The 20,829-nt window shown below is 43.8% G+C and overlaps 1 protein-coding gene across 1 annotated transcript; it reads left to right on the top strand.

Moving 5' to 3' along the window:
• Positions 1–10,664: 10,664 nt before the first annotated feature.
• On the top strand, positions 10,665–14,387 carry LOC103628039 (uncharacterized; the record flags this gene model as incomplete). Its single annotated transcript, XM_008648324.4, has 6 exons — positions 10,665–10,886; positions 12,037–12,159; positions 12,246–12,302; positions 12,386–12,908; positions 13,184–13,823; positions 13,933–14,387. Coding segments are annotated over 4 exons (603 nt in total), but the record flags the coding sequence as incomplete, so codon positions are not given.
• Positions 14,388–20,829: the final 6,442 nt, after the last annotated feature.

Below are 20,829 nucleotides of genomic sequence, written 5' to 3'. Positions count from 1 at the left end.
GGATGACGGAATATGAAGCTGTACTGAAGACGTCCGTAAACCTCACTACGAGCCAACTCAGCGGGACCCACCAGGCACCACTACGTTTGCATAAGAATAGCTACACGGAACCTGTATGGCGAACAGATAAGACGCGACGCCATACCTGGGGTACGACGACGAACGGCCAGCAGACGACGCCATAGGGGCTACACCGCCCGGAAGCAACAGGCCGAACTCCACCCCGACAGAATATGTAACACCCACTTTGTAATTTGCTAGAAATAATACCAATAGAGAAACAATTTCTCCTTATGTGGGTTTAACCTTTATGCATCATCACATGTGAACACCTCATTTAAAAAAATAATTAATCAAGGACATGCCACTAAATTGTGCATCATGATGGAGTTTTGCTTGTTTGTGCACTTAGTAATAAAATAATAATAAAAGAAATACAATAATGAGATGGATATTTGAATTTAACCCAAAGTTGCACTTTAGGGTTTTGGAAGTATTATGTAGAAGAGAAAAAGAGAAGATATATAAAATATAAAGGAAGTTTATATATTTACAAAATTATTACCTTAAGGTCACAATATAACTCAAAGATAAATTTAGTACAAGATTTGAATGTAAATTTGAATTCAAGTTGGATTAGGGATTAAAAAAAAGAAAAAAAAGAAAAAAAATAAAAGAAAAAGGAAAGGATTACCTGTTGGGCTGGCGGCTCCCTTTTCGGCCCATATCCCCCTTACCTGCCGCGCAGCCCAATTCCCATCCTGTGCACGCGCTGCTCCACTCATCCCACTGGGTGCTGGGGCCCGCGTGTCATCCCTACCGAAGACGCGTCAACCACGCGAGCGCGAAGCGCAGAACTTCTCCCCCTTCTCTCGGAGCTGCCGATCCACACCTCCGAGTCCGTGGGTTCGAGGCAATAAATACGAACCTCGCCCACGAGCACTCCACCCGAACGTTGCAAGAAACTAGCCATCTACCCAAGCCGCCATTGGAACATTTGCGCCGCCGCGGGTTTGGAGTGAGAACCAGTAGGCAAACCTCGAGCTCCTCGTTGCCACTGCCTTAACGTCGTGTCTGGGAGTTTCCGCGGACCACAGGGAAGGTGTCGGTGGCCTCGGCGTGCGCGTTTGGTCGACGGAGACCCCGGAATTTCTCGCCGTCGAGTACCATCTCCGCCACGCCGTGGACAGGAAGATTCGCCCTTCAACTGTCGGTATGAACCTCCATCCCAAGTTTGCCGTCGTGCCAATTTCGTTTTGCGGGTATCAGAAGTAGGGGTGGTGCACCGTAGGGGAGGAATTGAGTTACGCCGGTGCCTGCGCCACCGCAGAGGGAGCGCGCCGCCGCGCTGGAGCTCGGGGTGTTGGGGGAAAGACGCTAACCGTTGAAACCACATCCAACGGTTCAGATTGATAGCGCCGGTGTAGGATTGAAGGAAACAGTCTGTGTCGTTGATCGCTCTCTGGACGGCTCAGATTAGATAGGGTCTCATTAAACCATGGCCGTGGATCTTGGATCCGGCGGCTAGTATCGTGTACTGCTTCAGTTAAGTTAGATCTAATCTGCGCCCTTCAAATCTAATCGGACGGACACGATCATGCCATACCCTTTCGCGCTGGCACTTTTGTTAAAGAGCCCCTCTGGACGTTGGGAATCAACCCGCGGTCCACTGGACTATTCTCTGTGTCTAGAAATATTTACCCCGAGACCCCTGCTCTTCTCAGATTTTGAGTCCCAGTCCAGAACATTATAAAACCAGAGAAAATAATTTATAAATTGATTTTTAATAGGAAAATAATTGCTAGAACTTCAATAATTCATAGAAAATGCATATGAACTCCAAATTACTCCATTCCAGTTCCTAAAATTTTGTAATTTTATTCTCTATCACCTAGAGCCTCTGTTTTTTCATGAAAACAGTAAGAAATTTAATTCCTTACTTAGTCTATTTTAAACATATAAAACCTTTGAAAATTCATAACTTAAAATCTATAACTCCAAAATTAATAATTCTTGTTCCTGTGATCTTATTTCAGTATGTAGATTATTATTATGTATTTTGCATATATGTTTGGTGTAATGTTAATTTTGCCTGCACCATGTTTGTCTGTATTGCTACGACTAGCGCGAGGTTACGAGTTATCTTGAATAGCATCCTGGTACCTGGAATCTCAAGTCCGAGGCAAGTTGTGCCCTTGATCACTTCTTTTTACCCATTCATGTTCTGATTAATCATAATGATCTGCATAGGTTAATTTTGATGGGACCCAATAGGTCACCCTAGTTTGACTATCTTTATGCCTTGTTTACCACTAAACTTCTGGGTAGTACTTGCTAGTGCTTTATGTGGATTTGGGCATTGAGATACATATTATTCATGATTATACTTTTGTTATTCGTTGTTATTTACTGTTCATGATAAGATCATTATGTTAATTGGAACATGGAGCGACCACCCGGGAAAACAGTGCTACCACAAGGGTTTATGGACACCCTTGGCTGATTAATTAGGAAAGCTAGTGGAGGACTACCTTACCCGAAAGGGGCAAGGGCAGTAGGGGAGTGGTCAGTGTAGGGAGGTCCTTGGTTGATTTTGCTGCGATGGCGGTCAGGCAAGAACCCTGCATTGGAGCTTTCTATAAACTGTAGCGAGTTTTCTGAAGCTAGTGGAACTTTGTAAAGGCCTCGTAGTGTTACCCTGCCTCGCCTCCTCGGTAGAGGTGTATGGGAAGTAGTGATCCCTTGGCAGATGGGTAACATGACTTGTGGGTAAAGATGCGCAACCTCTGCAGAGTGTAAAACTGGTATACTAGCCGTGCTCACGGTCATGAGCAGCTCGGACCCTCACATGATTAATTTATGGAACTAAATTCAATTTGTCATATGCATTGCATCGCAGGTGATGTTGTTACCTTTGTTTTACTACTTAATTGGGTTGGTATTTACTTATACTTAGTAACTGCTAATAAAATTTTGACCAACTTTAAAAGCAATGCTCAACTCTTACCATCCTCTTTGGTAAGCCTTACACTTCACGTGAGCTCCCACCTTTGGCGAGTTCATGCACATTATTCCCCACAACTTGTTGAGCGATGAACGTATGTGAGCTCACTCTTGCTGTCTCACACCCCCCCACAGGTCAAGAACAGGTACCCCAGGATGAGGCGCATGGAGGATGCTGCGATGTGTTCGTGAGAAGTCTAGGCCGTCGTCTCCCAATCAACTTTGGGTTGCTGGACCGTTGTCTCCTTATAATGTATTTATTTATTTATTTTGTATAGAACTCCTGTTATATAGTAAAGTTGTGACATTCGATCCTGTGCCATGATTCATCATATGTGTGAGACTTGGTCCCAGCACACCTGGTGATTATGTTCGCGCTCGGGTCTTGGTGCCCCGAAAGCCGGGTGTGACAGAAGTGGTATCAGAGGAATGTTGACTGTAGGACGAAACCTAGATAGAACTGGACAACCAATACTTACGTACCTTTGCTACTCTGATTCTTTTCTAAACTTTTCTTAATCTTTTCTCATCTATTTCTGCTTTACTCTGATTATTCTTACCTTTTCTTTCTAAAGACAAATGTGGATTTCACACTTTGAAATCTTGTGCCTAAAGTGACTTTAAGAATAGGAGACCTACTCTTAGGAACAAAAACAAAACTATTTTTTTTGGTATTTGTATGCTTGAATGCTTGTTCTTGTGATAATTGTCTGCTTTGGATCTTTGATTGAGTGTGATGAGTTGTGGTGTAATGTCCACAATTACATCTGCATATACATATACACATAAATATAAATAAATAAAAATCATAAGATGACTGTACAAATTAAGAATACCACCACTAGAATATATCAAGCCTAATAGATCCATGTTATCTTAAAAGATTCTCTTATCTTAATGGATCCATCTTACCTTAAAAAGATTCTATCTTATCCTAACCACTTTGCTTATCTCATCCTAGAGTAACAACAATGACCTAATCCAAATTACTTAAATCTTATCTATTCTAATCTAGTCATATCTAATCTAATCTAGATCCTATCTAATCTAGTGAGGGTTACTTAATGCTGGTACAAGGGATAAGTCCATACACTTAAGCCTAAATTGGTGACCTAGATCAACTCGGCCATACCCAACAACTTGACCTACATAACAGATCTATCTTAGCCTCTTGTCCCAAACCCGGATGGAGACACTAAAGAGCAAGGAGGAGATCAACCTTGACATGGAAGAATAGGAGTCAAAATAGATCTCGAGATGATTCAAGATTTACCACCTTGGATGGAGTCTTCCCTTACCAAGTTCTTCTTACCATCAACTAACCTCACTCTGACCATCTCTCTTCTTACCTAACTGTGTGTCTAAACATAAAAGATACCCATGCATTTCTAATTACTTGCTAAATAGTATTAAAAGAGAGAGAGAGAGACTCTTAATTGTTGAATCAATTAGAAACTACAATCTCAATTACAAACCAATCCTGGTATAATCCCTAGATCTTCTTAAATCTCGGGGACGAGATTATTTTTAAGGGGGGTAGGATTTGTAACACCCACTTTGTAATTTGCTAGAAATAATACCAATAGAGAAACAATTTCTCCTTATGTGGGTTTAACCTTTATGCATCATCACATGTGAACACCTCATTTAAAAAAATAATTAATCAAGGACATGCCACTAAATTGTGCATCATGATGGAGTTTTGCTTGTTTGTGCACTTAGTAATAAAATAATAATAAAAGAAATACAATAATGAGATGGATATTTGAATTTAACCCAAAGTTGCACTTTAGGGTTTTGGAAGTATTATGTAGAAGAGAAAAAGAGAAGATATATAAAATATAAAGGAAGTTTATATATTTCCAAAATTATTACCTTAAGGTCACAATATAACTCAAAGATAAATTTAGTACAAGATTTGAATGTAAATTTGAATTCAAGTTGGATTAGGGATTAAAAAAAGAAAAAAAAGAAAAAATAAAAGAAAAAGGAAAGGATTACCTGTTGGGCTGGCGGCTCCCTTTTCGACCCATATCCCCCTTACCTGCCGCGAAGCCCAATTCCCATCCTGTGCATGCGCTGCTCCACTCATCCCACTAGGTGCTGGGGCCCGCGTGTCATCCCTACCGAAGACGCGTCAACCACGCGAGCGCGAAGCGCAGAACTTCTCCCCCTTCTCTCGGAGCTGCCGATCCACACCTCCGAGTCCGTGGGTTTGAGGCAATAAATACGAACCTCGCCCACGAGCACTCCACTCGAACGTTGCAAGAAACTAGCTGTCTACCCAAGCCGCCATTGGAACATTTGCGCCGCCGCGGGTTTGGAGTGAGAACCGGTAGGCAAACCTCGAGCTCCTCGTTGCCACTGCCTTAACGTCGTGTTTGGGAGTTTCCGCGGACCGCAGGGAAGGTGTCGGTGGCCTCGGCGTGCGCGTTTGGTCGACGGAGACCCCGGAATTTCTCGCCGTCGAGTACCATCTCCGCCATGCCGTGGACAGGAAGATTCGCCCTTCAACTGTCGGTATGAACCTCCATCCCAAGTTCGTCGTCGTGCCAATTTCATTTTGCGGGTATCAGAAGTAGGGGCGGTGCACCGTAGGGGAGGAATTGAGTTACGCCGGTGCCTGCGCCACCGCGGAGGGAGCGCGCCGCCGCGCTGGAGCTCGGGGTGTTGGGGGAAAGACGCTAACCGTTGAAACCACATCCAACGGTTCAGATTGATGGCGCCGGTGTAGGATTGAAGGAAACAGCCTGTGCCGTTGATCGCTCTCTGGACGACTCAGATTAGATAGGGTCTCATTAAACCGTGGGCGTGGATCTCGGATCCGGTGGCTAGTATCGTGTACCGCTTCAGTTAAGTTAGATCTAATCTGCGCCCTTCAAATCTAATCGGACGGACACGATCATGCCATACCCTTTCGCGCTGGCACTTTTGTTAAAGAGCCCCTCTGGACGTTGGGAATCAACCCGCGGTCCACTGGACTGTTCTCTGTGTCTAGAAATATTTACCCTGAGACCCCTGCTCTTCTCAGATTTTGAGGCCCAGTCCAGAACATTATAAAACCAGAGAAAATAATTTATAAATGGATTTTTAATAGGAAAATAATTGCTAGAACTTCAATAATTCATAGAAAATGCATATAAACTCCAAATTACTCCATTCCAGTTCCTAAAATTTTGTAATTTTATTCTCTATCACTTAGAGCCTCTGTTTTTCATGAAAACAGTAAGAAATTTAATTCCTCACTTAATCTATTTTAAACATATAAAACCTTTGAAAATTCATAACTTAAAATCTATAACTCCAAAATTAATAATTCTTGTTCCTGTGATCTTATTTCAGTATGTAGATTATTATTATGTATTTTGCATATATATTTGGTGTAATGTTAATTTTGCCTGCACCATGTTTGTCTGTATTGCTACAACTAGCGCGAGGTTACGAGTTATCTTGAAGAGCATCCTGGTACCTGGAATCTCAAGTCCCAGGCAAGTTGTGCCCTTGATCACTTCTTGAAAAGGAATTAGGCTTACACCTATTTCCTAAATGATTTGGTGGTTGAATTGCTCAACACAAATAATTGGACTAACTAGTTTGCTCTAGTGTACAAGTTATACAGGTGCCAAAGGTTCACACTTAGCCAATAAAAAGACCAAGTATTGGGTTCAACAAAAGAGCAAGGGATAACCAAAGGCACCTCTGGTCTGGCGCACCGGACTGTCCGGTGTGCCACCGGACAGTGTCCGGTGCACCAGGGGACTCCAAGTCAAACTCGTCACCTTCGGGAAAATCCAGAGGCGCTCCGCTATAATTCACCGGACTGTCCGGTGTACACCGGACAGTGTCCGGTGCTCCAAGGAAGAGCGGCTCTGGAACTCGCCAGCCTCGGGAATTCGCTCCGCTATAATTCACCGAACTGTCCGGTGTACACCAGACTGTCCGGTGAGCCAGCGAAGCAACGACTACTTCGCGCCAACGGTCACCTGCAAGCGCATTTAATGCACGCCAGAAGCGCGCAGAAGTCAGGCACACGCGCGACGGTGCACCGGACAATCTACAGTACTTGTCCGGTGTGCACCGGACAGCCAGGCGGGCCCAGAAGTCAGAAGCTCCAACGGTCGAATCCCAATGGCCTGGTGACGTGGCTGGCGCACCGGACATGTCCGGTGTGCACCGGACTGTCCGGTGCACCATACGACAGTCAGCCACCACCAAACGGCTAGTTTGGTGGTTGGGGCTATAAATACCCCCAACCACCCCACATTCAAGTCATCCAAGTTTTACCACTTCAACTACTTACAAGAGCTCTAGCGTTCAATTCTAGACACACCCAAGTGATCAAATCCTCTCCAAACTCCACACAACGCCCTAGTGATTAGTGAGAGAGATTTGCTTGTGTTCTTTCGAGCTCTTGCGCTTGGATTGCTTTCTTCTTTCTTTGATTCTTTCTTGCGATAAAACTCACTTGTAATTGAGGCAAGAGACACCAATCTTGTGGTGGTCCTTGTGGGAACTTTGTGTTCCAAGTGTTTGAGAAGAAAAGCTCACTCGGTCCGAGGGACCGTTTGAGAGAGGGAAAGGGTTGAAAGAGACCCGGTCTTTGTGACCACCTCAACGGGGAGTAGGTTTGCGAGAACCAAACCTCGGTAAAACAAATCCGCGTGTCACACTCTTTATTTGCTTGCGATTTGTTTTGCACCCTCTCTCGCGGACTCGATTATATTTCTAACGCTAACCCGGCTTGTAGTTGTGATTATTTCGAGAATTTCAGTTTCGCCCTATTCACCCCCCTCTAGGCGACTTTCAATTGGTATCAGAGCCTGGTGCTTCATTAGAGCCTAACCGCTCGAAGTGATGTCGGTAGAACTCGCCAAGAAGGAGATGGAGACCGGCGACAAGCCCGCTACAAGCCACGGGAAGGCTTCATCGGAAGAGTCCCGCAACAAGGAGAAGAGGAAGGAGAAGAAGAAGGAAAAGAAGACTTCTTCTCACAAGTCGCATCGGAGTGGTGACAAAATAAAGAAGATGAGGAAAGTGGTCTACTACGAGACCGACACTTCATCGCCATCTACCTCCGGCTCCGACACGCCCTCCATAACTTCTAAGCACCATGAGCGCAAGAAGTTTAGTAAGATCCCCTTACATTATCCTCGTACTTCTAGACATACTCCATTACTTTCCGTTCCATTAGGCAAACCGCCAACCTTTGACGGTGAAGATTATGTTAGGTGGAGTGATTTAATGAAATTTCATCTAACCTCACTCCACAAAAGTATATGGAATGTTGTTGAGTTTGGAGCACATGTACCATCCGTAGGGGATGAAGACTATGATGTGGATGAAGTGGCCCAAATCGAGCACTTTAACTCCCAAGCCACAACAATACTCCTCGCCTCTCTAAGTAGGGAGGAGTACAACAAGGTGCAAGGACTAAAAAGCGCCAAGGAAGTTTGGGACGTGCTCAAGACCGCGCACGAGGGTGATGAACTCACCAAAATCACCAAGCGGGAAACGATCGAGGGGGAGCTCGGTCGCTTCCGTCTACGCCAAGGGGAGGAGCCACAAGACATGTACAACCGGCTCAAAACCTTAGTGAACCAAGTGCGCAACCTCGGGAGCAAAAAGTGGGATGACCACGAGGTGGTTAAGGTTATTCTAAGATCTCTTATTTTCCTTAACCCTACTCAAGCACAGTTAATTCATGGCAACCCAAGATATACTCTAATGACTCCCGAGGAAGTAATCGGGAATTTTGTGAGCTTTGAGTTTATGATCAAGGGCTCACGGAAGATCAACGAGCTTGACGACCCCTCCACGTCCGAAGCTCAACCGGTTGCATTCAAGGCAACAGAGGAAAAGAAGGAGGAGTCTACACCAAGTAGACAACCAATCGACGCCTCCAAGCTCGACAATGAGGAAATAACGCTCGTCATCAAGAGCTTCCGCCAAATCCTCAAACAAAGGAGGGGGAAAGATTACAAGCCCCGCTCCAAGAAGGTTTGCTACAAATGTGGTAAGCCCGGTCACTTTATAGCTAAATGTCCTATTTCTAGTGACAGTGACAGGGGTGACAACAAGAAGGGGAGAAGAAAGGAGAAGAAGAGGTACTACAAGAAGAAGGGCGGTGATGCCCATGTTTGTCGCGAGTGGGACTCCGACGAAAGCTTTAGCGACTCCTCCGACGACGACAAGGACGCCGCCAACATCGTCGTCACCAAGGGACTTCTCTTCCCCAACGTCGGCCACAAGTGCCTCATGGCAAAGGACGGCAAAAAGAAGAAGGTTAAATCTAAATCCTCCACTAGATATGAGTCTTCTAGTGATGAAAATGCTAGTGATGAGGAAGATAACTTACGCACTCTTTTTGCCAACCTAAACATGCAACAAAAAGAAAAGTTAAATGAATTAATTAGTGCCATCCATGAGAAGGATGACCTCTTGGACACCCAAGAGGACTTCCTAATCAAGGAAAACAAAAAGCATGTTAAAGTTAAAAATGCTTATGCTCTAGAAGTTGAAAAATGTGAAAAATTATCTAGTGAGCTAAGCGCTTGCCATGAGACCATTGACAACCTTAGAAATGAGAATGCTAATTTGTTAGCTAAGGTTGATTCAAATGTTTGTAATGTTTCAATTCCAAATGATAATGTTGAGATGCTTGCTAAAATAGAAGAATTGAACATTTCTGTTGCTAGCCTTAGGATTGAGAATGAAAAATTAATTGCTAGGGCTAAAGATTTTGATGTTTGCAATGCTACTATTTCCGATCTTAGAGATAAAAATGATATATTGCATTCTAAGATTGTTGAACTTAATTCTTGCAAACCCTCTACATCCATAGTTGAACATGTTACTATTTGCACTAGATGTAGAGATGTTAACATTGATGCTATTCATGATCACATGACTTTAATTAAACAACAAAATGATCATATAGGAAAATTAGATGCTAAAATTGCCGAGCATGACTTAGAAAATGAAAAATTTAAATTTGCTAGAAGCATGCTCTATAGAGGGAGACGCCCTGGCATTAAGGATGGCAATGGCTTCCAACAGGGAGGCAATGTCAAAATTAATGCCCCTCCTATGAAGTTATCTAATTTTGTTAAGGGCAAGGCTCCCATGCCTCAGGATAACGAGGGTTACATTTTGTACCCTGCCGGCTATCCTGAGAGCAAAATTAGGAGAATTCACTCTAGTAAGTCTCACTCTGGTCCTAATCTCTACTATCTTATATGAGCAGAGCGAGGGCGTCCACCACCTACCGTGCCCCTGCCCGGCCCCGCGCATCTCGCTCCCCGAAAACCTCTCCCTCCGTGCCAGGGCTCATCCCCACCGTGTCTCCACCACAGCTTCACATGCCCCCGCTTCCGCGATCCTCGCCCCCGTCCCGCATCTCCCCTTCCTTTGTTGTCGCGCCCTCCCGAGCTCCGACGCGCGCCATCCCCGCTCGATGCTTTCCTTGGAGAGCAGAGCGCCGGCCTTCAGAAATCTCCGCCCAAGATCGCGCCTTCTGCTCCCACACGCCCGGTCCACGCGAGGCCCACAATCCCTGCGCCTTCCCGATCGGCTTCGCCCACTCAATCCACGTCCGCGCACACCAGCGCGGCCGCGCCATCCCCGCGCTCTGCTATTCATGAAGAGCACCCTAAAAATCCTAAACCCTCAGCTCCCACCCGCGCCACGGCCATGTCTCCCGCCGTGATCCCGCTCCCGCCCCACCATCTTCGCCCCCCGCTCCGCTCTCCGTCGGTGGAAGGGTCACTACCGCCCCTGCCCTCGCCTCCGCAATCCATGGACGCCCCCGCCCCGAGACGTGCCCACACCTGTCTCGTTCTCCTCCTCATCCCGGCGCTCCTACTACTCCCCTCCATGGCGCGCAGGTACGCCTCCTCGTTCCCCCGCCTGCCTCCCTGTTCCACTTCTGTTGCCTCCTGACAGGCAAAAGCTCCGTGGGGTCCCTGTGCTGCGTGGGGGACGAACCAGCAAGGGCGCTTAGCGTCGGTGAGGAGGATTGGTCCGCGTCGCTGTTCTGTTAACTGGTGATATGGAGATGTAGTCGTTGGGAATAGGAGTCGTTAGTGTTATCCTTTGATGGTTGACCCACTACAGGGATGAAATTTCCTGCTAGCGTGAAGGAGATGTGTGAGTGCCGGTTGAAGCGAGACTTTGCTATTGCCAGCCGGAGTTACTACGATTGGTCTTTGCTTTACAGAGTAACAGTTTTTGTGTGGTAAATCGGATCTGTCTTTCAAGAGATCAGGAAAAAAACGACATTCGGTCAGAGTAGATTTCGCCCAACGAATACAAGTAGCTGAATCTGTAGCTTTTTTTTCTATGCAAATGTGGAAACTATTTGGCATGTTGAGCTATTCTGTAGTCCCATGAGTTTGCCATTGAACATTGAAGGGTACTCATTATTTAACCTTGAATGATGGTCACGATGTTTGTACCCCTTGAACTATAGTGGACTACCACCCAAGTGTTTTTTTGAAGTTTGAACAGAGGGTTATCCAATTTCCATTGTTCCAAGATAACGGGAATAAGATACGAAACAGGTAATGTTGATGTTTTCTAGGGGGCTGTAGGTTTGATTTGACCCCACGATGGATGTAGGACATTGTCTTTTGTTATTGATTTTTTTGTAATGTGTAGGATTGGAATTGAAAAGTTATATTTCCTATTTATTGAAAAAACCATTTTGTTGTCAATATGAAGTTTCCTTTGGTTTGGCAATTCATTGTCAAAGATATACCCACTTGTTCTGCAATTACCAAACATGTTCTCTCTTTTTTAACTCTAAACCTGGAAAATCTTCTGCGGTATCATACCCTACTTTATTTTAGGGTGTCATTGTATTCTCCTAAATTGATACTAAGCTTCTGATAGATTTGAGTGATATATCAGCAACAGTTCATGAGTATGTGCCTGAAACTATTTGGAATTTCCTTGCTCTTAAGTCCTATTGCACACTTGTTGCTGTTTTATTGTGTTTGTTTGTTGAATATGGTTGATAAAAAACTTATGATACAGGTTGTGGAGGTTTCTACCTCCAAGACTGGTAAGCATGGCCATGCCAAATGCCACTTTGTCGCCATAGACATTTTCAATGGGAAAAAGCTTGAAGATATTGTTCCTTCATCACACAACTGTGACGTAAGTTAATTTCTGTCTGTTCTCTGCTTAGCTAAGTTATTTTGATAGTTCACTTCATATGTCACTGACAAGTTCAATTTTTTTAGATTCCGCATGTGAACCGTACTGAGTATCAGCTGATTGATATTTCTGAGGATGGATTTGTATGTTTCTCTAAACAGTAAAACTGTAATCTTCTTTAGATTAAATGTTATTCAGTCTTATAATTTAATTTAATTTGTTTCAGGTGAGCCTTCTTACTTCAGATGGCAACACTAAGGATGATCTTAGACTCCCAACTGATGAGACTCTTGTGGCCCAGGTCTGTATGGAAATGTTTTCCATCCTAAACGCTGCTTCTTATTACGATGTTATTTTTATAACGATGTTATTTTTCAGTCTATCTCTACATCCCTCTCCCCATCTTGTTATCACTACTAATCCTTAAGAGGCTAACGAGGGCGTCCACCAGCTTCACCGTGGAATTTTTTTTCTTAATAAGTTTGTCCCAAAAAACTCTGTATCAGCCTCTAAAGTACTTCATGCAGTCTGTAAATGTTGACTACCTACGATAGTTATTTGATTATTTCAGGCCTACCTCCTCGCCATGCTCGCTCTCGTCATTGTCCTCTTCTACTTCACTATCTTCGCCTTTATCGTCACCCACAGGGGGTACCAGGAACTGGGACAGGATTAGGAGCTGCCTTCAGGACTCCAAGGTCTGTAGGAGCCTGCAGAACAAGAATGAGAAGATCGCACACCTCTCCCAGGTAAACCTAAAATGTTATCATGTTACAGGCTACTATTTCTCTAATATCAAACACATTTAGTTATATTTATACTATTTCTACAAACTCAATTAATATTAACCAGCAAATACACCTAAAAAGGAATGATAGAATAATGTAGGTAGTTTTAGATATGCCGTCCAATATGTATTCAGAGCATGGTAATTTAGAGTCATGCCTTATTTATAAGCTGATATATTCAAGGGCATAGGCTGATATTTCTGAGCAAATTTACCTTTCTTCCTGGGTCATTCCAGAATGAATGCAGATTGATGGGAAGTTGCATTCACAAAGTAACTTATTCAGTTCGGCAGCTCTGCTAACACTCTTCACGAATATCACAACTTGGTTGAAATCAAGAGCGTCCAAGAGATCATTCAGTTTCCAGTTCTTCTCTACCTCGCTAAGTTTTATATAGTGCTGCAAAAATATACGATTCCAATTATTTAGAGAAAACAAATAAAAAAAATGTGCACGACTCAAATGCAGAGTATTATTGTATTACCTGTACAAGACCATGGAGGGTCAACTTTGCCTCATCATCAACATATATTTCCATCGGATGTAAGGGAACAAATGATACATGAAACAAATTAGCATTCCAGCGTCAGTCTTGCAGTATATATACCAATAGACCCCCTCTGTCAGTACATGCAGCCTCCATACAGAAGTTCAGTTATGCACTGTTCAACACTAGATTCTCTCCAAATATGCTTAAGTTTTGCAACAGTGCTTCCAAATACAACTCCAGCAGAAGAATTCTTTCTCCACCCGCACGAGATAGTTGGAGAACCAACACCAGTGAAGTCCAATTAAGTGAAACCAAGTGAACATTGAGTGTGCAGCAAACTGGAGATGTCGACCAGGAGCTCGGAGACCGCATCTTCAGGACAGAAGGTAACCCTTCATCTGCCCCCAGTTACCAACACATCGCCAAAAAATCACCATTTGGACACACCCCTTACTCTCCATTTTCTACTGTACATGTGTGGGATAACGAAAAAAGCAAAGAGAACTTACTTATGTACTACAAATGGAGACACTGAGGAATAGAATCCTCCCACCTAGAAAGAGCAGAAGACACAACTACAACTCCAAAGCTGGTAGATGACTAACAGCTACAGGAGGACCACCACAGGAGCAATGGGAATAAAATACGACGACTTTGGAAAGGAGAGCTGGAGAAGGCTGCAGGGCATTACATCTTGCATAAATTTCTTGCATACAGGACGGATCTCCTTGCTGAGCGTTGCTGAAAACATCATGACTTGCTTATCATGAGGAGTCATTTTGAAGATCTCCTGAACATCTCTCCGCATGTCTGCATAATACATATATTTGTCAAGGATAGCAATTATACTTTTCTCATAACAAAATTTATATGTATAGACAGGATCACCAATGGATTACAAAAAACTTTTCTCATAACAATATAACATATTTATATATAAGTTATCATGATATTATATGTTACCGTTGCAACGCACGGGCACTAACCTAGTCATGCTTTTATGTATAAGAGTGAGACATCTAGTTTCAGGCAACAATCCCATGTTAAGTTGCCTAAGAAGAAAACTCCTAGTGCATCAAATGACCATGACATCTCATTTAAAACTTTTGATGTATCCTATGTTTTAACTAACAAATCCGGCAAAGTAGTTGCCAAATATGTTGGGGGCAAGCACAAGGGGTCAAAGACTTGTGTTTGGGTACCCAAAGTTCTTGTTTCTAATGCCAAAGGACCCAAAACCATTTGGGTACCTAAAGTCAAGAACTAAACATGTTTTGTAGGTTTATGCATCCGGGGGCTCAAGCTGGGTAATCGACAGCGGGTGCACAAACCACATGACAGGGGAGAAGATGTTCTCCTCCTACGAGAAAAAACAGGATCCCCAACGAGCTATCACATTCGGGGATGGAAACCAAGGTTTGGTCAAGGGGTTGGGTAAAATTGCTATATCTCATGACCATTCTATTTCCAATGTTTTTCTTGTAGATTCATTAGATTACAATTTGCTTTCTGTATCTCAATTATGCGAAATGGGCTACAACTGTCTATTCACTGATGTAGGTGTCACTGTCTTTAGAAGAAGTGATGATTCAATAGCATTTAAGGAAGTGTTAGAGGGTCAGCTATACTTAGTAAATTTTGATAGAGCTGAACTCGACACTTGCTTAATTGCTAAGACTAACATGGGCTGGCTCTGGCACCACCGACTAGCACATGTTGGGATGAAGAATCTTCATAAGCTTCTAAAGGGAGAACACATTTTAGGATTAACAAATGTTCATTTTGAGAAAGACAGGATATGTAGCGCATGCCAAGCAGGAAAGCAAGTTGGCGCCCATCATCCACACAAGAACATCATGACGACCGACATGCCACTGGATCTCCTACACATGGACCTATTCGGCCCGATCGCTTACATAAGTATCGGCGGTAGTAAGTACTGTCTAGTTATTGTGGATGATTATTCTCGCTTCACTTGGGTGTTCTTTTTGCAGGAAAAATCTCATACCCAAGAGACCTTAAAGGGATTCTTGAGACGGGCTCAAAATGAGTTCGGCTTGAGGATCAAGAAAATTAGAAGCGACAACGAGACGGAGTTCAAGAACTCACAAATCGAAGGCTTCCTTGAGGAGGAGGGCATCAAGCATGAGTTCTCTTCTCCCTACACCCCACAACAAAATGGTATAGTGGAGAGGAAGAATAGAACTCTATTGGACATGGCAAGAACCATGCTTGATGAGTACAAGACTTCGGATCGGTTTTGGGCCGAGGCGGTCAACACCGCCTGCTACGCCATCAACCGATTATATCTTCACCGAATCCTCAAGAAGACATCGTATGAACTCCTAACCGGTAAAAAGCCCAATATTTCATATTTTAGAGTCTTTGGTAGCAAATGCTTTATACTTGTTAAAAGAGGTAGAAAATCTAAGTTTGCTCCTAAGACTGTAGAAGGCTTTTTACTAGGGTATGATTCAAACACATGGGCATATAGAGTCTTTAACAAGTCCTCTGGACAAGTTGAAGTTTCTTGTGACGTTGTGTTTGATGAGACTAACGGCTCTCAAGTAGAGCAAGTTGATCTTGATGAGATAGGTATTGAAGAGGCTCCATGCATCGCGCTAAGGAACATGTCCATTGGGGATGTGTGTCCTAAAGAATCCGAATAGCCTCCAAATGCACAAGATCAACCATTCTCCTCCACGCAAGCATCCCCACCAACTCAAAATGAGGATGAGGCTCAAGTTGATGAAGGAGAAGATCAATCAAATGAGCCACCTCAAGATGACGACAATGATCAAGGGGGAGATGCAAATGATCAAGACAAGGAGGATGAAGAACAAAGGCCGCCACACCCAAGAGTCCACCAAGCAATCCAACGAGATCACCCCTGTCGACACCATCCTCGGCGACATTCATAGGGGGTAACCACTAGATCTCGTGTTGCACATTTTTGTGAACATTACTCGTTTATTTCCTCTATTGAGCCACACAGGATAGAGGAAGCACTGCAAGATTCGGATTGGGTGGTGGTGATGCAAGAGGAGCTCAACAACTTCACTAGGAATGAGGTATGGCATTTAGTTTCACGTCCTAATCAAAATGTTGTAGGAACCAAATGGGTCTTCCGCAACAAGCAAGACGAGCATGGTGTGGTGACAAGGAACAAAGCTCGACTTGTGGCCAAAGGATACTCCCAAGTCGAAGGTTTGGATTTCGGTGAAACCTATGCACCCGTAGCTAGGCTTGAGTCAATTCGTATATTATTGGCCTATGCTACTTACCATGGCTTCAAGCTTTATCAAATGGACGTGAAGAGTGCCTTCCTCAATGGACCAATCAAGGAAGAGGTCTATGTTGAGCAACCTCCCGGCTTTGAAGATAGTGAGTACCCTAACCATGTGTATAAACTCTCTAAGGCGCTTTATGGGCTTAAGCAAGCCCCACGAGCACGGTATGAATGCCTTAGAGATTTCCTTATAGATAATGGCTTCAAAGTCGGAAAGGCCGATCCTACTTTATTCACTAAAACTTTTGAAAATGACTTGTTTGTATGCCAAATTTATGTTGATGATATTATATTTGGGTCTACTAACAAGTCTACATGTGAAGAATTTAGTAGGATCATGACACAAAAATTCGAGATGTCTATGATGGGGGGGTTGAAGTATTTCTTAGGATTTCAAGTGAAGCAACTCCAAGAGGGCACCTTCCTAAGCCAAACGAAGTATACTCAAGATATTCTAAGCAAGTTTGGGATGAAGGATGCCAAACCCATCAAGACACCCATGGGAACCAATGGGCATCTCGACCTCGACGAGGGAGGTAAGTCTGTGGATCAAAAGGCATACCGGTCGATGATAGGTTCCTTGCTATATTTATGTGCATCTCGATCGGATATTATGCTTTCCGTATGCATGTGTGCAAGATTCCAAGCCGACCCTAAGGAAGCTCACCTTACGGCCGTAAAACGAATCTTGAGATATTTGGTTTATACTCCTAAGTTTGGGCTTTGGTATCCTAGGGGATCCACTTTTGATTTAATTGGTTATTCGGATGCCGATTGGGCGGGGTGTAAAATCAATAGAAAGAGCACATCGGGGACTTGCCAGTTCTTGGGAAGATCCTTGGTGTCTTGGGCTTCAAAGAAGCAAAATTCGGTTGCTCTTTCTACCGCCGAAGCCGAGTACATTGTCGCAGGCCATTGTTGCGCACAACTACTTTGGATGAGGCAAACTCTTAGGGACTACGGTTACAAATTAACCAAAGTTCCTCTTCTATGTGACAATGAGAGTGCAATCCGCATGGCGGATAAACCAGTTGAACATAGTCGCACTAAACACATAGCCATTCGGTATCACTTTTTACGGGATCACCAACAAAAGGGAGATATCGAGATTTCATACATTAATACTAAAGATCAATTAGCCGATATCTTTACCAAGCCTCTTGATGAACAAACCTTTAACAAACTTAGGCATGAGCTAAATATTCTTGATTCTAGGAACTTCTTTTGTTGATTTGCACACATAGCTCATTTATATACCTTTGATCATGTCTCTTTCCTATGCTATGACTAATGTGTTTTCAAGTCTATTTCAAACCAAGTCATAGGTGTATTGAAAGGGAATTGGAGTCTTCGGCGAAGACAAAGGCTTCCACTCCGTAACTCATCCTTTGCCATCACTCTGAGCAACTCTCCATCTTTGGGGAGATAAGGACTTCGTTCTTTGGTATAATCTTCACTCATTTATTTATGACCAAAGGGGGAGAGAGTATTTCTAAGGGCTCTAATGACTCCGTTTTTGGCGATTCATGCCAAAGGGGGAGAGAGTAATAGCCCAAAGCAAAAGGACCGCACCACCACCTAATTTTAAAAAGAGTTTTTCAATTAGTATGATTTTGGTATGATTCTCAATTGATAAATTTAAAATTGGTATCTTATTGTGTTCAAAAGGGGGGAGAAAGTAGCATTTCAAAATTGATATACCAAAACCCTCTTGAACACTAAGAGGAGAATTTTATTTAGGGGGAGTTTTGTTTAGTCAAAGGAAAAGCATTTGAAACAGGGGGAGAAAATTTCAAATTTTGAAAATGCTTCGCAAAAATCTTATTCATTTACCTTTGACTATTTGCAAAAGAACTTTGAAAAAAATTTCCAAAACATTTGCAAAAAAAACAAAACATGTGGTGCAAGCGTGGTCCAAAATGTTAAAAATGAAGAAACAATCCATGCATATTTTATAAGTATTTATATTGGCTCAATTCCAAGCAACCTTTGCACTTACATTATGCAAACTAGTTCAACTATATATTTCTATACTTGCTTTGGTTTGTGTTGGCATCAATCACCAAAAAGGGGGAGATTGAAAGGGAATTAGGCTTACACCTATTTCCTAAATGATTTTGGTGGTTGAATTGCTCAACACAAATAATTGGACTAACTAGTTTGCTCTAGTGTACAAGTTATACAGGTGCCAAAGGTTCACACTTAGCCAATAAAAAGACCAAGTATTAGGTTCAACAAAAGAGCAAGGGATAACCGAAGGCACCTCTGGTCTGGCGCACCGGACTGTCCGGTGTGCCACCGGACAGTGTCCGGTGCACTAGGGGACTCCAAGTTAAACTCGTCACCTTCGGGAAAATCCAGAGGCGCTCCGCTATAATTCACCGGACTGTCCGGTGTACACCGGACAGTGTCCGGTGCTCCAAGGAAGAGTGGCTCTGGAACTCGCCAGCCTCGGGAATTCGCTCCGCTATAATTCACCGGACTGTCCGGTGTACACCGGACTGTCCGGTGAGCCAGCGGAGCAACGGCTACTTCGCGCCAACGGTCACCTGCAAGCGCATTTAATGCGCGCCAGAAGCGCGCAGAAGTTAGGCACGCGCGCGACGGTGCACCGGACAATCTACAGTACTTGTCCGGTGTGCACCGGACAGCCAGGCGGGCCCAGAAGTCAGAAGCTCCAACGGTTGAATCCCAACGGCCAGGTGACGTGGCTGGCGCACCGGACATGTTCAGTGTGCACCGGAGCCACCACCAAACGGCTAGTTTGGTGGTTGGGGCTATAAATACCCCCAACCACTCCACATTCAAGTCATCCAAGTTTTACCACTTCAACTACTTACAAGAGCTCTAGCATTCAATTCTAGACACACCCAAGTGATCAAATCCTCTCCAAACTCCACACAATGCCCTAGTGATTAGTGAGAGAGATTTGCTTGTGTTCTTTCGAGCTCTTGTGCTTGGATTGCTTTCTTCTTTCTTTGATTCTTTCTTGCAATAATACTCACTTGTAATTGAGGCAAGAGACACCAATCTTGTGGTGGTCCTTGTGGGAACTTTGTGTTCCAAGTGTTTGAGAAGAAAAGCTCACTCGGTCCGAGGGACCGTTTGAGAGAGGGAAAGGGTTGAAAGAGACCCGGTCTTTGTGACCACCTCAACGGGGAGTAGGTTTGCGAGAACCGAACCTCGGTAAAACAAATCCGCGTGTCACACTCTTTATTTGCTTGCGATTTGTTTTGCACCCTCTCTCGCGGACTCGGTTATATTTTTAACGCTAACCCAGCTTGTAGTTGTGATTATTTCGAGAATTTCAGTTTCGCCCTATTCACCCCCCCCTCTAGGCGACTTTCACTTCTTTTTACCCATTCATGTTCTGATTAATCATAATGATCTGCATAGGTTAATTTTGATGGGACCCAATAGGTCACCCTAGTTTGACTATCTTTATGCCTTGTTTACCACTAAATTTCTGGGTAGTACTTGCTAGTGCTTTATTTGGATTTGGGCATTGAGATACACATTATTCATGATTATACTTTTGTTATACGTTGTTATTTACTGTTCATGATAAGATCATTATGTTAATTGGAACATGGAGCGACCACCCGGGAAAACAGTGCTACCACAAGGGTTTATGGACGCCCTTGGCTGATTAATTAGGAAAGCTAGTGGAGGACTACCTTACCTGAAAGGGGCAAGGGCAGTAGGGGAGTGGTCAGTGTAGGGAGGTCCTTGGTTGATTTTGCTGCGATGGCGGTCAGGCAAGAACCTTGCATTGGAGCTTCCTATAAACTGTAGCGGGTTTTCTGAAGCTAGTGGAACTTTGTAAAGGCCTCGTAGTGTTACCCTGCCTCGCCTCCTCGGTAGAGGTGTATGGGAAGTCGTGATCCCTTGGCAGATGGGTAACATGACTTGTGGGTAAAGATGCGCAACCTCTGCAGAGTGTAAAACTGGTATACTAGCCGTGCTCACGGTCATGAGCAGCTCGGACCCTCACATTATTAATTTATGGAACTAAATTCAATTTGTCATATGCATTGCATCGCAGGTGATGTTGTTACATTTGTTTTACTACTTAATTGGGTTGGTATTTACTTATACTTAGT

This window comes from Zea mays, chromosome 5, assembly GCF_902167145.1.
Source record: "Zea mays cultivar B73 chromosome 5, Zm-B73-REFERENCE-NAM-5.0, whole genome shotgun sequence".
Taxonomy (NCBI): domain Eukaryota; kingdom Viridiplantae; phylum Streptophyta; class Magnoliopsida; order Poales; family Poaceae; genus Zea; species Zea mays.
Note: the sequence above shows the minus strand (reverse complement) of the source record. Positions and strands in the feature narration are given on the sequence as shown.